This window comes from Ascaphus truei, chromosome 6 (assembly GCF_040206685.1).
Source record: "Ascaphus truei isolate aAscTru1 chromosome 6, aAscTru1.hap1, whole genome shotgun sequence".
Taxonomy (NCBI): Eukaryota; Metazoa; Chordata; class Amphibia; order Anura; family Ascaphidae; genus Ascaphus; species Ascaphus truei.
This window is the reverse complement of record NC_134488.1, coordinates 58,367,983-58,384,639: the sequence shown is the minus strand read 5'-3', so window position 1 is coordinate 58,384,639 and position 16,657 is coordinate 58,367,983. Positions and strand designations below refer to the sequence as shown.

Genomic DNA, 16,657 nt, shown 5'->3' with positions numbered 1-16,657 from the left:
ACGTCAAACTTCCTTGCGTTTTGACACTGAAATTGTATTTTGAGTTTTAATTAAAAACATCACCATCACAAATACAATTTCAGTGACAAAACAGTGACAAAGGACAAAAGTTTCACTTAAAATGCGCGTGCTCGGCACACACACACTTTTTTGTTTTGAAACAGAATAATCAGGAGTATTTACCGGTTCCGTTTAAATTGGTCTCAAAGTTAGTTTATACGATCTGAAACTTGCTTTTTATTGTTGTGTAACCGTAGTATGCTGAGTACAAGCTATCCTTCTCTTCGACCTTCCCCTTTAACACTTGCTGTAAAAGGGCACTGTTTTGCAATGTTTTTAAGACCACTCTGGAAGCAAAAGCGGTAATATGAAGGTACAGGCCATGTCATTAGCTTTTCAGGCTCCCAACATTTAATATTAAAAAAAAACCTTTTTTATTTTTTTTATTTGAAACAATTACAATATTGATTCAGAAGTCAATTGCACTCAAGATATTTGTAATTTGTTGTTGTGAGCTAGAGTAAGTGGAGTTCTAGTGATGGTCCGCTTTATAATTAACATAATTCATATAACATCATTATTAATATGTTTTGCATGCTAGATGACGGAACATGAAATAACTAATTTGTACTGTAATTTCAGACACTCTGCTCTTGTTTATGAATTTAGCTGGCTATCAGTACATACCCGTGCACATTTAATATGTTCACCGACATTATCTTTTTGTCTCTTTTCTATTTTTTTTTTTCCTGGCAAATAATGATATGAAAACTATAGGGGAACCCCCGCAACTGTCGCTAAAGTGGATGTAGGTGCTCCCTAGGTAGGTATATTAGATAGCAAACGGAGAACAGAAACCTAGATTGGGCACTCAATACATCTGGTGGGTGATGAGTGAATGAATTAAAACAAACTTTAATAGACCACTTCAAATATAGGGGAGTAAAATGAATATTAAGCGTATAGATCCTAAATGTGAACTTGAATTACCAGGTCCTGGATCACAGGACCTGGTAATTCAAGTTCACATTTAGGATCTATACGTTTAATATTCGTTTTACTCCCCTATATTTGAAGTAGTCTATTAAAGTTTGTTTTAATTCATTCACTCATCACCCATCAGATGTATTGAGTGCCCCAGATTTTCACTCATCACCCATCAGATGTATTGAGTGCCCAATCTAGGTTTCTGTTCTCTGTTTGCTAAATAATGATATGAAGAAGCAGATTTGGTTTGCTCAAAACATGTTTCTCAATGGTAGTAAAATTCTGAGCATATATGTTCCTATTGCAGTTGAGTCTGTGAATGCATTTGTCATTTTTCTTCATAAAGGAAAATGGGCCTATATATTACGAACTCTAAAAATCAACACAATCAAGCAAGGTGTTATAGTGAACTCTGATATTCTAAAGGGTTATGATAACCTATTTTATTAGATACAGTATGTGGAAAGTGTGCTGATAGCTAATATTGACTGTTACAAAATGTTATTACATTCCTGGATGTTGACCTGAAACAAGGTTATACCATGCCAAGAAATCTACTTTTGCCGTCGGGTTTTCCAGCACTGAAGTAAATAAGTCATGCTGTCATCTCCCACATTGCCCTCATCAGTACATTTCTTTCTTTCTAAAGAAGAGAATGAATTCATTCTGTATGCCATGAGAAACGCCATTTATCGCTATGACCTTTCATCCGGCATCAACGAGGAGCTGCCACTAAAGGGACTCCGTGGTGCTGTGGCCCTGGACTTTGATTATCAGAGCAACTGTTTATATTGGGCAGATGTCACTCTAGATATCATTCAGGTAAATTATTGCTTATTCTTATTGTTCGAATCAAGGCATGTACACTTTAGAGTTTTTATTGGAAATTATTCCTGCGTATCCCACACAAAGCATTTTCATAGTAATTGGTTTTATCCTGCACCTTTATGCATCAGTATTACATTTTCAAATGTTTTCCTATTCTGATGCCTTTAGTGTTTATACATATGATGATCCAGTAGATTAATATTTTCTGCTGTGCTCATCAGTGTGTGTGTGTGTTTACTGACTATGCACCTCTTTAACCCAGGCTTTGTTGAAAAGCTGTGCAATACATCAGGCATGAGTTTGTAGGAGTCCATGTTAAAATGGATATGAAGCAAAAGGTGACACTGTGTGCGCTCATTTGCATGTAACTAGGCAAAATCCATGATTGCAGTGGAAGCATTGTATGCTAATGCTGCGTCCATGGTGCAGGAGATGGCGCAATAGGGCGACCGGTGCTTCGTGTGCGACAACCTTGCTTGAAATTGGTCACATGAGCGGTTTGCCCAATGAGGGCGAACCAGCTCCTTGATGTCACGGCCGCACCCCCCAGACATGCCTCCCCGTTGCCTCTGCCTGCAGAACAGAAATCTCTCCTGCTGCAGGTGAGCGTGACGCCACACGAACGGTCGCGCGCGCACGCATTCACTATGGACGAGGCCTAAGAGATAATGAGGAAAAGTCAGGGCTGCATAGCTTTAAAGAGCTACTATACAACACATTAGTACAGGGAAAAATAATAGAATTAGGATTAAATGAACAATACATGCTCCTTTACTTAGGTGGGAAGAAGGGGGTCACCAGTAGAACAAGTTTCATTTCAGCTCCGGGAACTCCTTACTTGGAAATGTCTCGCTGGTTATTTTCTGGGACATGGGCCAATAAGAAACCAGAGTGGAAGATGTTGCTGTGACCTATTGACTTGCTTAACTAATAGGTGCAGAATAAGTATCTTGGAAACCAGAGGGTCCCAGAGCTAAAATGACCATGGTTCAGCACCGGAAACTCCCTGCTTCCCATCTACATTAATACAATAAAAGGGGTGGGGATATAGGAAGAGCAGGGGGAACTGCCGATGATACATCCGTTAATATTAGGGGGTAGGAGTCCCTGTCTTAGGGAGCTTATTTAATTCTGGTATCAGCAGACCTACAGAGACAAAATTAGTACATTATAGCAGGGTTAGTGCATATGCAGTGGGTCATGTAGTCATGTTACACCGCTATGAAATTAGAGCTATTAGGTGATGCAGAACTTAAAACATGCAGTATATCTGACAAATATTAGACCTTCATGTAACACCAAGTTTTAGGGATGGAAAATACGGACAATGCAGGACAGAGCTAAAATTAATTTGGAAAACCTTTCAGGAAGTAAATCTAGAGTCTTTTGAAGACCACTGATGGTCTAAGAACCATTGTGTCGGGTATTTTATTTTTACTTCCAACCCGTGCTTCTTGTATTACCTTGGGTAGTTTGATTAAAGTAAAGGTTAGGCCGAGTCCATGGTGGGTGCGTGTGTGCGGGCGCACGACTGTGCTAGTGGCTCATGCTTGCCTCTAGCTTCAGCGGTTTGTGTGCTCTAATTGGACGCGACGATGGGGTGTGTTTTGGCCGTGACGTTTTGGGAGCTGTTTGCCCTCATTGGGTAAACCTCTCATGTGACCCGGCCTTCGCCTCGCGCATCGCGATCGCCGGCACTTCTGGTCGTGCGCTCTCAGGACAGCCTCATAGAGGCACATCATTTTGATCGCGGTTGCGATAACCATGGACGCGGCCTTAGAACAGGGGCGCTCAACTCCAGTCCTCAAGCCCCCCCAACAGGTCAGGTTTTCAGGATACCCCAGCTTCAGCACGGGTCGAAGGCTGATTGAGCTACTTGTGCTGAAGCAGGGATGTCCCAAAAACTTGACTTTTGGGGGGGTGGGGGGCTTGAGGACTGGAGTTGAGCACCCCTGGGTTAGCGAATACTTGACATGTATAGTGTGGAAGGAGGTAGAAAACTTTGCATTTCTCATTCAGACTTCATTGCTTTCTGAAAAAGTTACATAGAACCCTGCTTCAAATGAGACATTGAATAGATGCAATGCTTACATTTGTCACAAAAGCAAGCATAGAACATGCTATTTTGGAGAGCTTAACATATATCCCCACATTTTTTATGACATTCTGCTATTCTGTACTACAGTATAACGAACACTAGAATAAGATCAGGAGGAATGTATGCAGAAGTTACAGCAATTTACTTTAAATGCACGAACTTAAAGACAATGCATTCTCAATATTTTATTTCTTAAGACATTAACCAACCAGCTTTGAATATTTCCATAGCGTTTGTGTTTGAATGGAAGCTCTGCACAAGAAGTGATCATCAAAAACGGTCTAGAAACCGTAGAATCCTTGGCTTTTGAACCCCTTAGCCAGTTGCTTTATTGGGTAGATGCTGGAATTAAGAAAATAGAGGTATGTACTGTAACAATAATTTTGTGAAGTATTTATTTCGTTAGTTGGATCACTCTATTTGACAAACTTTCCATTTACCTTCTCAGTAAAAGTGATTGCAAGTATTATAATATATGGTTACAACTTATGAATCTGTGATCCAAAAATGGTGTGTAAATGTTTAGCATTTTACATCGTAAATTTGTCCACTGTGAAATGTTAACTTGCTGAACCAAAAACATCAGGGAGGTTCAAGCAGCACTTCTATTAACACGACCTAACAGGTTTAAAAAAAAAAAAAAAATACACACGTCTGATTTTCTGTTTTTCCTTTAATCAAAATACCTCAGTTTCAATATTTTTATCGCCTTTGGAGAAAATATATTATTTAAATCTCAGATGTAAAAAGCATGTTTCATGTTTGAAAACCTAAAAACTTTGTCTGCAGGTAAAACTAAAGAAAGAAAGAAACTGAAAAGTTGTCTTGCAGCGACATTACCTAGTTACAGGTATCTCTGCAGCAGAGAAGCCGTTAATTAAAATCAAGTTTATTTCATTTTTTAAAACATATTAGAAATACAATGCTCTCATCTATAAGTTTACACATGCTGCCATGTGTTATCATTTTGAAAATGAGATACAAGTATAACCCTCCTAATCTTTGCTAGTAAGATCTGTGTAACCTGTCAGTGGGAATATAGGCTTGCTAGACGTGGACTCCTATATGGTATATTTTGTGATGTAGCCAATCCTTGAGTGATTTTTGTTTTGGTATTAACTGAAGTTTGACCAAAATTGGAAAAGAAAAATATTTTAATAAGTATACAATCCTTGAAAATTATGGTTCTTGTTTAATATCTGCAAAAAATATTGTTTTGCACATGAAATAATTCACACCTCCTCTTATACATTTAAAGATTGATTAATTTTATTTATAATATTTTTTTTGTACACGGTTTAAGAATGGGTGTGCATATTGAATGGTTATCTTTTCTTAACTTAATTAAAATGAAATATTATAGTATAGGCCAGTAATGCCCTGTTCTGTGGGGATTATTAATATTATAGGCTAAATGTAGGCTTTTTTTTTTATTTTTCATAAAAAAAAGATACACTTTTGTAGTCCTATTGATTATTATCAGCATGATTGTCTACATTCTTTTGCTTTTACTGCTAGTTTCAAAGGAAATTGTACATACACACAGCCCCCCTCTATATACACTATGCAACCCCCCTCTATATACACAAACACACACTGCATCCCCCCCCTCCTCTACACCCACAAAACACACTGCAGCCCTCCTCCCCCCTCTACACCCACAAACACACGCTGCATCCCCCTGTAAACCACAAAACTGCAGACACACACACAAATACACACTCTGCAGCCCTCCTCCACCATCTACATCCACAATACACACACCAGGACCCCCCCCCCCTCTACACCCACTGCAGCCCCCCTGTAAAACCACACACTGCAGACACACACACACACACCAAAAAAAACACTCAGCACCCCTCCTCGACCCACAAAACACACACCAACAGAATACTCGTCTGGCCCCCTTTACACCCACAAAACACACGACAGACACCAGACACACAAACCTTTCCCCTCATTCTCCTGTGCGGAGCTCTCTGCAGGCATGTTTGGGGGTGGGGGGTGTTGAGTCTGTGCCTTGCTGGTGCCTCCTGTCCAATCACCTCCCCTGTCTGAGAGCTGATCTCACTCTTTGTGAATGAGAGCTGAAAGCTGATTGGCTGAAAAACTGGGCAGGTTGCCAAAATTCCAGGACATTACTGATTGGTTAAAATTCCGAGCATTATCCAATCAGAGAGCATGGATTTCAATAATGCCCGGAATTTACCAGCTTTAGCCTATAATGTTGAATATAATAATATTTCTAGCATTGTACAAGACAAAATCACAAATGTAACACTAAAAAAAACATTTTAGGTATAACCTTGCTTTATCAAAGCGGGATTATGTTAAAGCAGCAATACCCTCTCCAAATTTTTACTTTTAGGTCTTCTGAAGCTGAACCATTCTCTTAGCCCTTGGGTCCTCCCATGTTAATGATAAATGTACCTTTTGTTTTTTCAACTGAAATGAGAAAATTCACGATCGCTGCTAGTGTCATCCAATAATATCATGCCCCAATGACACTACAGCTCCCCATTGACCCAAGGGAGTGAAGCTTACTATGTACCCATATTTATTTCCCAAAAGGCAAAAAATAAGCCGGAAAGCCAAAGATAAATATGTTGGGAACCAGAACTTCCCTGGAGCGGAGAATAACGCAGTTCAGCTCGGTTGGGATTGCTTCTTTATTATGCTTTATTATGTGCTAAATGTATGCTGTATATGCCTTGAATGGACTAGGGTTGGGTGATATCAACATTTTCACACACTAACGATATGGCAAGGCTGGAGGAGACCGATTCCTCAAGCAGCGAGGGGAATAGTTCCTCCAGCACAAAGAGGACTCTGGATACTTGGACACCAAGAAATACTGTGGTGGTAAGGAACTCTATTATTAGGAAGGTAGATAGGACAATCTTTTGCCATGAACCGATCAGTTTGGGATCTCCCGGGGCTCGGGTTTGGCATATTGCGGATCGGGTAGACAGATTGTTGGTAGGAGCTGGGACTGATCCAGTGGTCTTGGTACACGTTTGCACCAATGACAAAATTTAGAGAGAGATGGAGGGTCCTAAAATAATTATTTTCGTGATCTAGGCCACAAAAACGTATGGCAAGGACCTCAAAAGTAGTATTTTATGAAATACTACCAGTGCCATGTGCTACCCGAGGGAGACAGTTGGAGATTAGGTAGGTTAATGCATGGTTAAGAAAGTGGCGTAGGAAGGAGAGTTTGGGGTTTTTAGAGCACTGGAATTCCTTTTCTGAGAAGTGCTATGTTTATGGTAGGGATGGATTGCATCTCAATGAAGAGGGATCTTCTGTGCTAGGGGGAGGATGTTAAAAAGTTTGGCAGAGTTTTTTTTAACTATGATGGAGGGGGAAGGAACACGAACGATAATGAACTAGACAGAATAGATGGAAATAGGGAAATATCTAGGGGTCATGGAGGTATAATGGGGACAAATGGGAGTTTGGCAAGCAGGAAGATACCCATATTAAATACAGATAATAATAGAAAACATATAAAGACTAAATCCAATTGGAGTAGAAAGGCAGGGGCAGATAAGATAATACTGTAGCACAAACAGAAAACAAAACCTTAAATGCATGCTTGCTAATGCAAGAAACCTGTCAGATAAAATTGGGAGGCTTGAATGAATAGCCACAAGGGAGCAGAATGAAGATATAGGGATTACTCAAACATGGTGGGGTGAAACTGATGACTTGGCAGATAATTTAAAGGGTTATTCCCTTTTTCGGAATATCGAACAAGTAGAAAATTTGGTGAAATATGTTTATATGTTTAACCGGATTTAAAAACTATTAAGGGAAGATGTTTATGAAAGAAATAATGCAAATGTAGAGACCTTGTGAAATTAGCAGTGGAGGTAAAAGTATATATTCTTCTTTGCAAGAAACACAAATAATTTTGCAAATAGGGAAGGCATCAAAACTAGGTCATGTTCGCATGATTAGTGATTATAATTATCCAGACATAGACTGGGGCAAGGACATGAACATTACATGGAAAGGAAACAGGTTTGCTTAAAGACAATTACTGTATATAACCCAAATTATTGAGGGGCAATACTGGATTTGGTCATATCAAACAATGTAGAAGTAATAACAAATATTCAAGTCCAATAACATTTGGGTAACAGTGATCATAACATGGTTTAATACAGATAAATGTAAGGTTATCACGGCTCTCTATTTGTGACCCCTGTGGACATTTTGTTATTTTTTTTCCCCTCAATGAAACCACAAACAATTAACCCACTTGTTTGCTATAAGAGTCCATCTGGTTCAAGTAAGGTAGGAAAAAACATTTTTGGGGTATTGCTGCTTTTAAGAAGTGACCATTAAGTTGAATGTGATTCCAATCCTTGTACACCTTACCTTTATATTAGGTTGCCAATCCTGATGGGGACTTACGACTTACAATTTTGAATTCCTCTGTTCTTGAACGGCCAAGAGCTCTAGCTTTGGTACCCAACGAAGGGTGAGTAATCTATATTACAATAGAGTAAATACATGGTTTTATAGAAATGATGGACCATCATTAAATGGGTAGTCCCTCCTAGGATCAATGTCAACAAATGACAGTGGCATGTTTAATAGTTTGAATGTAGGTGATTGACACAATTTTAAGAGAAATTAAACAAGTAAGAGTATTTTTACTTTGTTTAAAACTTTTATTGTCTCCATAGTAACCAAATGATTTGGAGTATCTATACGATCTTCACCTAATCAGTTTTGTAATTCGACTTTAATATGTTCAAGTGAGAATCAAGTGGGTTATCACTATAACGTCTTATGACTCATCCACCCAGTGGGCATGAGTGGTATAGCATTTCTCCAGTCACCTATTAGTCCATAGGCAACGATTGTGTGTTTACCGGGTCTTGTACCGGTTTATTAGCAACAGAGATCAGACTTCCTGATCGCCAATAAAACTCTTATTTTATGCCACTGTAACGATCAGGAAATCCGCTATATACTTTATCTCTCTTTACTATTAAACTTTTTGGTTTTATTTGTGACTCACACTCCTGTACCTCACAGGGACAACTCTGGGCTTTTAGCCCATCACCTGTGCTGTACATCTTCTACAATAACACTGTACTAACCAAGGAGGATATCCCCTCCACTCAGCCATCTTACATCTATGTCACTATCACGACTGGCTAGGAGTCTGAGTGCATGCAATTTGGGGTCTATCCTGTAATTTGTAATTTGCTGACCGGACCTCTCTCATTGTTTGTTTATCTTGCTTTTCCTCCCCTAGTGCACCTACTCTCTACAAACCACATATTGTACTATGTTCAGCGGGTATCACTCTTCTCTATATTCTATGGAAGCTGTTTGATTAATTAAAAGTTAAAAAAAACAAAACAAATACAGTATGTTTTGCCTGCTACTGTATGCCCCATTCATTTGACAGTTCTGACACACAGCCAAAAAGACAGTCCCCTTTTCAAAATACTGTGAAGCTGCTTCCCAATGCTGCAAGAAAGGGTTCAGCTCCTTTGAAACTAATGGGACTTAAATCTTCTCCAGCACAGGGAAGCCGACTCACAACATAATAAATACGGGCCATAGTGAGATAAAAGTTTACCAGCTTCATGTTACCAGCGGCACTACATTAGTTTACATCAGTTGTTTTCAACTTTTTTTGAGCATAGGCACCCCTGGAGGATATTAAATATCTTAGGGTTACCCTTTGCCCATCAGACCACACGCACCACACTCACCCCCTTCTTTCACACACCCTCGTATACTAACAAACTCCATATTCAACCCCACCTTTTCACAAAGCACACTCCACATTCTTCCTCACACCGCCTCCCCTTCTCACAGAGCACACATCAGCGGGACGCACCAGCTGAGTAGCTGACAGTGTGGTTTTCCCCTTGGGGGCTGTGGCACGCTGGTTGAGAAGCCCCTGTTTACATAATGTATAAAATGACTATAACATTTATTGTGTATTCATCCATTTTAAAGAGCTTACTTTATTGTGAATAGCAAGATGGTCAAATACATTTTGTTTACTAAAAATGTGTAATCCCCTTTACTCTTTAAAAGAAAAAAAATAACTGTTTTCCTTACTTATGTAAAGTTCATACCGTCACACTCCAGCAGGTACCGTCTAAATTTCCTTGACGGTTTCAAAACAGATGCAAGTACCTCTGAAAATCCCTGCTCCTGGAATGGAACAACATGGCAGATTTTATTAGACTTGAATTTTTTTTTTTAAAGATTAATCTGATTGTCACACCCTTACTTTGTCCGGGAGAGACATTATAAAGCATAGATGAGGAGGGGTTTCTGGGAGAAGAAATAGCAGCAATAGACTTCTTTCTTCCTGCTGGGAAATCCTTGAAATAAACTTGGTTTGCAAATCAGTACATTTTGAGAGTTGCAAATACATTTGGTTAGTGACTAGCTCCATTAAAGTAGAAATACTGTGGGTAAAAACAAAAAGTCCCTGTACCCAGCACTCCCAGTTAGTATAATCGAAGCAAGTCTTCATGAGTCCGTGTCCACAGTACCTTTTATATGTCCACTAGAATAAAATGAAAACCTTTATTATTTGAATTAAAAATAATACAGAGAATTCCCCATGAAATCAGAAGAATTAGCCATCGGCAGAACATAATACAACAATCAATCAAGCAACACCCTACTGCTTAGGACGAAATAATGCAGAACCATATGTAAATCTCCACCCTGGGATCACAAACTGCCCCCCCTTAATTTACAACAAAAGAGAAAATGTCAAGTGGCAAGATATCCAAAACAAAGAAACTGCATTCCTTATACTCATGATAAATCTCTTTGAATACTTGTAGCAAACTCGTCATATTTTACTTTAAAGAAACATATTTCTTTATCATGTTAAGAATGCACAATTCAATGCATAAAGTGCAAATGGGACAATATGCACAGTTTCGGGGTTGTCCCTGCTTCAGATGCCTATTCAGATCTCCCGATTATACATTCAACTCTTATGTACATCTGTGTTCACAAAGCCTGTGAATTTTACCTCCTTGGCAACGTCACTGACCTTAGGGAGTGAGTCTGTATATACTGTATATACTGCCATATACATTATTATTATTATACAAAAATCTGCAGTGTTGTTCCATAATCATGACCAGGTAGGGCGTCCTTGCTGATCCAAACATGGATAATTTAAATAGGGAGTTAAAAAATATATATACAATTGCTGTATATAACGTGACGGAGGATGTGAGGCGGGATGCCTTTTTAATTAAGTATAGTAGCACTTTAATTGTAATTTCACATAAAAATATCAGGATGTTATGCTGTTAATGCCACAGTCATTCACAAACTATCCTCTTAATTATTGAGAACCCACACATTTTGGGGGATTAGAGTCTGGACTGTTGAGAGAGTTTGTGGAGCAAGATGCAAAGATAATGTGTGTAAGCAATTTATTTGAATGGGTCACAGGGAGCTTTATGGCTTTGCACAGTTTAATAAATGTGAGACTGAGGTTTTTTTTTAGCAGTAAAATACCACTGCAATGTGCGGATTGCAGTTACACGTGCTGTTACAGTACATGGAATTCGTTAAAAAGACAAAAATCGAATTTTTGCAAATTAGCACATCTCAGTTGTCTTCTATATCTGGAGGCAACAGGTATAATTTTGGTGTTCTGTAGATGTTGGTGTATGTACATACAAAATACAATTCATTATACAATTATAACATGTGGATAGGTATCACACACTGAATTACACTGTTGAACAATTCCCAGCAATTTAAAAAAAAAATACAAAGGCAACCACTTGAATAGGCCCATTCAATTTTGTGTTTCAATTTACCATTGTTAAGTTTTGATGTTTACATTACTGCTATATTAATATATTCATGCACATCTAACAATCAAAATATTTTTAATGGCATTGTCAGCTTGATGTTTTGGACAGACTGGGGGGACGAGCAACATGGGATCTACAGAAGTGAAATGGATGGCTCCTCAGTGAAGCATCTGGTCTCTGAAGGCATCAAGTGGCCCAATGGCATTTCTGTGGATGAAAACTGGATCTATTGGACTGAAGCTTACATGGATAGAATTGAGCGAATGGATTTCAATGGGCAGCAAAGATCAGTTATATTAGATAATCTGCCTCACCCTTATGCACTAGCAATTTTTAAGGTAATATCTAATACGGTATTTCTATTTGAACACATTTTATTCCAAACTGTATTTTTGTGGGTACACGCATGTATCAAGTGATTTATTGGGATTTTCTTTCATCTAATAAATCTAACCCACGCAGGCTCTGTCTTTGACTCTCTACTCAGACCAGCAACTGTTACCTGTTTTTCTTCCATATCACCTCAGAACATTGCTGACTATTTCAAGTCAAAGGTGGATTCCATACATCAAGACATCACCTCTGTATCCTCACATTCTACACAGCTTCCAAGCTCTCATCCTGCCTTCCTCAAATTTCCGCTGTCACAGAGGAGGATGTGTCTCTGCTGATCTCCTCTTCTCCCTCTACCACTTGCCCTCTCGACAACATTCCATCCCATCTCCTCAAACCTCTTGCTACTACTCTAATCGCTATGCTCACACATTTTCCACTTCTCCCTCTACCCTCTACTCTGGTACTCTTCCCTCCTCCTTCAATTGCACAACCGTTAGACCCTTACTCAAAAACAGGAAGCTTGACCCTACTTGTCTCTCTATCGTCCTGTCATCATCCTGCCTGTTGCCTCTAAATTCCTTGAATGCCTTGTATTTGCTCCCTTGCTACATTTTCTCACTTCCTATTCTCTCCCTAGATCCTCTACAATCTGGCTTCCGCACTGCTCATTCCACCGAAACAGCCCTCACTAAAGTAACGAATGACCCCCATGCTGCTAAAGATGAAGGTCATTACACTGCACATCTTGCTCGACCTCTGCAGTTTTGCACACTATGGACTACCCTCTTCTCATTCTCTATACTCTTGATGTTCGTAACAGAGCTCTATCCTGGATTTTCTCTTACCTCTCTCATCGTACTATGTGTCTTGTTTGCCAACACCTCCTCCTCTATCGATCTCTGTAGCCCAGGGGTCTGTCCTATGACCTCTTCTCTTTTGTCTTTATACTCTCTCTCTCTACTATATACTCTCTATCACATCTTTGATTCAAAGATCACCTCAATGCTGACCACACACATTTACTTTTCCACCCCATACCTTACACCTGCTTTACAGGCCAAAGTCTCTGAATGTCTCTCTGCTATATTGTCCTGGATGGCTCTCCACCGACTCAAATTTAACATGTCAAAGATGGCACTCTTTCTCCCAAGCCTGGCACTACTGCCCTCTTCTACATTACTATTGGCAGCACTATCATACACCCAGTATCACATTTGGCTCCTCCCTCAGATTCTCCTCACATTAACAATGTAACTAAACCCTGTTGTTTTTATCTCGGTAACATTGCAATGATACGCCCTTTCCTCTGATGCTCTACTGCTAAAACATTTAACACAGGTCCTGATTTTTTCCTGTCACGACTATTGTAATCTTCTACTGTCTAACCTTTCTGCCTCATCTGTCTCCCCTTTAATCTATCCTAAACGCTGCTGCTAGAATCACTTTACTTTTTACTTAATCTGTCTCAGTGTCTCTCCTGCTGAAATCCCTCTCCTGGTTTTGTATCAAATCCTCTATTACACACACAATTCTCCTTCACACTTTTAAGGCTTTACATTCTTCTGCCCCTCATTATATATCAGCCCTAATATCTCGCTACACACGGGTGCTTCCGCCAGCAAGCGCTAAACATGGCCGAGGCCTAACTCTTTCGTTCTGCTCAAGGATGTGTTCTCTCTACCCTTTTTGTATTTAAATCCCTCTCCCGCCTAAAACCTTTCTCGCTAACTGCCTCACATCTCTGGAATACCCTTCCCCTCAATATCTGTCCACCTTTAAGACCCATCTTAAAACCCTACTCCTTAACGAAGCATATAGGTAGTTCCTTGACTGATACTCTACACTTCATACATAGACCTTGACCCCTCACAGATGCACTTACCAAAACACCCTCTTGCTGTCTGTATGTTCTTCCTACTTACCACTTGGATTGTAAGCTCTTCAGGGAAGGGACTCCTTTTCCTAATGTTACTTTTATGTCTGAAGCGCTTATTCACATAATGTATTCTATTATTATGTCACGTGTATTACTGCTGTGAAGCACTACATACATAGCGAGCGCTAAATAAATAAAGATGTACATGCATCTATATTATACTGTAGAAATATACATAGTAGACTAATCATACCATATTATCATATTCTAATTGCGAGAGACTATTGACTTTAGTAATGGCTATCTGATTTATCCTTGTATCTTGGATTTTTTGGCATATCCCTGTATGCCTTTCCTTTTCTAAAAAAAAATCCCCAAAAATCGGGATTTACTGAAATGTAAAAAAAAACAGTCCATAGAAAGTATTTTTTTTTCCATTTACAGTATATTATTCAGATCCGCAATCAGCGAGTTGCTGTACTAGGGGAGCCCCGACTCTGATTTAATTGACGAAAACCAAACAAAAAGTAATCCGTGGTCTTTCAAGCGGGTTAACCCAGTGTCCTCTATTCATAACCTTAACCAAGTCATTTTGTCTGCATCAGGCAACAACATTATATTGTAAGCTTTACAGGGTAGGAACTCGTGCCTGCAAACTTCTATATACAGGCATACCCCGCTTTAAGTACACTCACTTTAAGTACACTCGCGAGTAAGTACATATCGCCCAATAGGCAAACGGCAGCTCACGCATGCGCCTGTCAGCATGTCCTGAACAGCTATACCAGATCCCTACCTGTACCAAAGCTGTGCGCAAGCGGGGAGACTATAGAGCCTGTTACAAATGCGGTATTTACATCAGTTATGCACGTATATGACTATTGCAATACAGTACATGCATCGATAAGTGGGAAAAGGTAGTGCTTCACTTTAAGTACATTTTCGCTTTACATACATGCTCCGGTCCCATTGCGTACGTTAATGCGGGGTATGCCTGTACTGTATAATGCTGCATACAGTGTCAGCTCTGTATAAGAAACAAATATAATTCGAGTACCATAATTAGGTGAAATGTATGACAAAGCAAATGGATCAATTATGCAAATACAGTATAATAACTATGGGGCTGGGGCTTCAAAACACAGAGAAGACACTATGGTTATAAAATGATCTGAAATGTAATCCAGCCTTGGATGATCTATAGGAGCGGTGTTGTGTCTATATTTATAAGAATGTGTAGAGTATACTGTATATGTTTTTTTTAAATCAGGTGCTGTGTGTACCTACTGTCTTCAAAGTAACGATTACAGTAGATGCACATCAGATGATATTTACCCTGCAGTTTTCTCCTCCTAAATGATATTTACCCTGCAGTTTTCTCCTCCTAAAGATTGTTACACTATTGGTGCAACTAGAAAATGTTTTAACCAAGTACGACAAACAATGATCTGTGTGAAATTTAAGGGTTAAAAAGAAAAAATCTATGAAATATACGAGTATATTCACTAAGCTGTGTTCTGCCATAAGACACCTTCTGGCGCTGTAGCCTATTCAAGTCAATGGGCTGTAAGGGGACAAGCAGCACCAGCAGATAGATGTCTTATGGCAGAAGGATGCTTAGTAAATATCGACCTATGTCTTTGCTATTTATCCTTTGCTTTCCACATCATAACACACATTAAAAATAAACAATAATGTGTTTATAATTCGTACTATATTTTACACTGAAACATGTAGGGATTCAATTTCTGTATTATCAAAAATAGCATATTCTTGTGCACTCCTTTCATAGGTTTTTTTTTTTTTAAAGCCCAATAACTTGTTTGACCGGGGTTCTCATCTCAAGCGTGTCTCCTGCTTGGTCCTGTACGATACTGTAACTGTAGAAAAAGAGAATGGGAACTTATGATTTAGCGGGAAATTATACTTAATTGTGCCATAGTCATTTTTTGGCTGAAACATTCTCTTTCAATAATGTTAATTAATAGTAAATTCATGTTTCTTCTCATCTTAGAATGAAATATACTGGGACGATTGGTCACAGCTTAGCATTTTCAGAGCATCAAAGTACAATGGTGCACAGATGGAAGTCTTAATTGGCCGGTTATCGGGGGTTATGGATATGAAAATTTTCTACAAAGGACAGACAACAGGTAACATTACATATTTTTTGATATACACGATCAGCCTTTCAGAATTACATCACTTTACTATCGTTCTGCGCTTTCACTAATATCCTTAAGGCAGTGTTACTACATCTAAACCTTGTAGCTCATTAATTTGAGTGTGACACAAGGTGCCTTATATTTTTGCACTATTTAACAAATTTGAGTTCAGTTGTAGTAGTTACATGTATCTGAAGTAGCATTTTAGTAATTTGTTATTGAACTTTGTCATCTTACATTTTTATTTAAAACGCAATGTAATAGTACTTATAGGCTAAAGCTGATAAATTCCGGGCATTATTGAAATCCCTGCTCTCTGATTGGTTAAAATTCCGGGCATTATCCAATCAGTAATGGCCCGGAATTTTGGCACCTTGCCAAGTTTTTCAGCCAATCAGCTGTCAGTTCTCATTCACAAAGAGTGAGATCAGCTCTCAGACATGGGAGGTGATTGGACAGGAGACACCAGCAAGGCACTGACTCCTTCCCCACCCTGCCTGCAGAGAGCTCCGCACAGGAGAGTGAGGGGAAA

At 39.1% G+C, this 16,657-nt stretch overlaps 1 protein-coding gene and 1 long non-coding RNA gene across 5 annotated transcripts in view; one reads left to right on the top strand and one right to left on the bottom strand.

Annotated features, from left to right (window-relative positions):
- SORL1 (sortilin related receptor 1) overlaps positions 1–16,657 on the top strand; it is a 231,647-nt gene that overhangs the window by 125,035 nt on the left and 89,955 nt on the right. For all 3 annotated transcript variants that reach the window (XM_075604362.1, XM_075604363.1, XM_075604361.1), the window contains exons 17-21: positions 1,637–1,809; positions 4,144–4,275; positions 8,311–8,402; positions 11,840–12,086; positions 15,975–16,113. In XM_075604362.1, coding sequence (XP_075460477.1) covers positions 1,637–1,809; positions 4,144–4,275; positions 8,311–8,402; positions 11,840–12,086; positions 15,975–16,113 — 783 coding nt within the window. The remainder of the gene's footprint in view (positions 1–1,636; positions 1,810–4,143; positions 4,276–8,310; positions 8,403–11,839; positions 12,087–15,974; positions 16,114–16,657) is intronic.
- The window catches only part of LOC142497067 (uncharacterized), a 175,119-nt gene continuing 168,089 nt past the window's right edge, over positions 9,628–16,657 (bottom strand). For both annotated transcript variants that reach the window (XR_012802173.1, XR_012802172.1), the window contains exon 6: positions 9,628–15,840. This is a non-coding gene — a long non-coding RNA (uncharacterized LOC142497067). The remainder of the gene's footprint in view (positions 15,841–16,657) is intronic.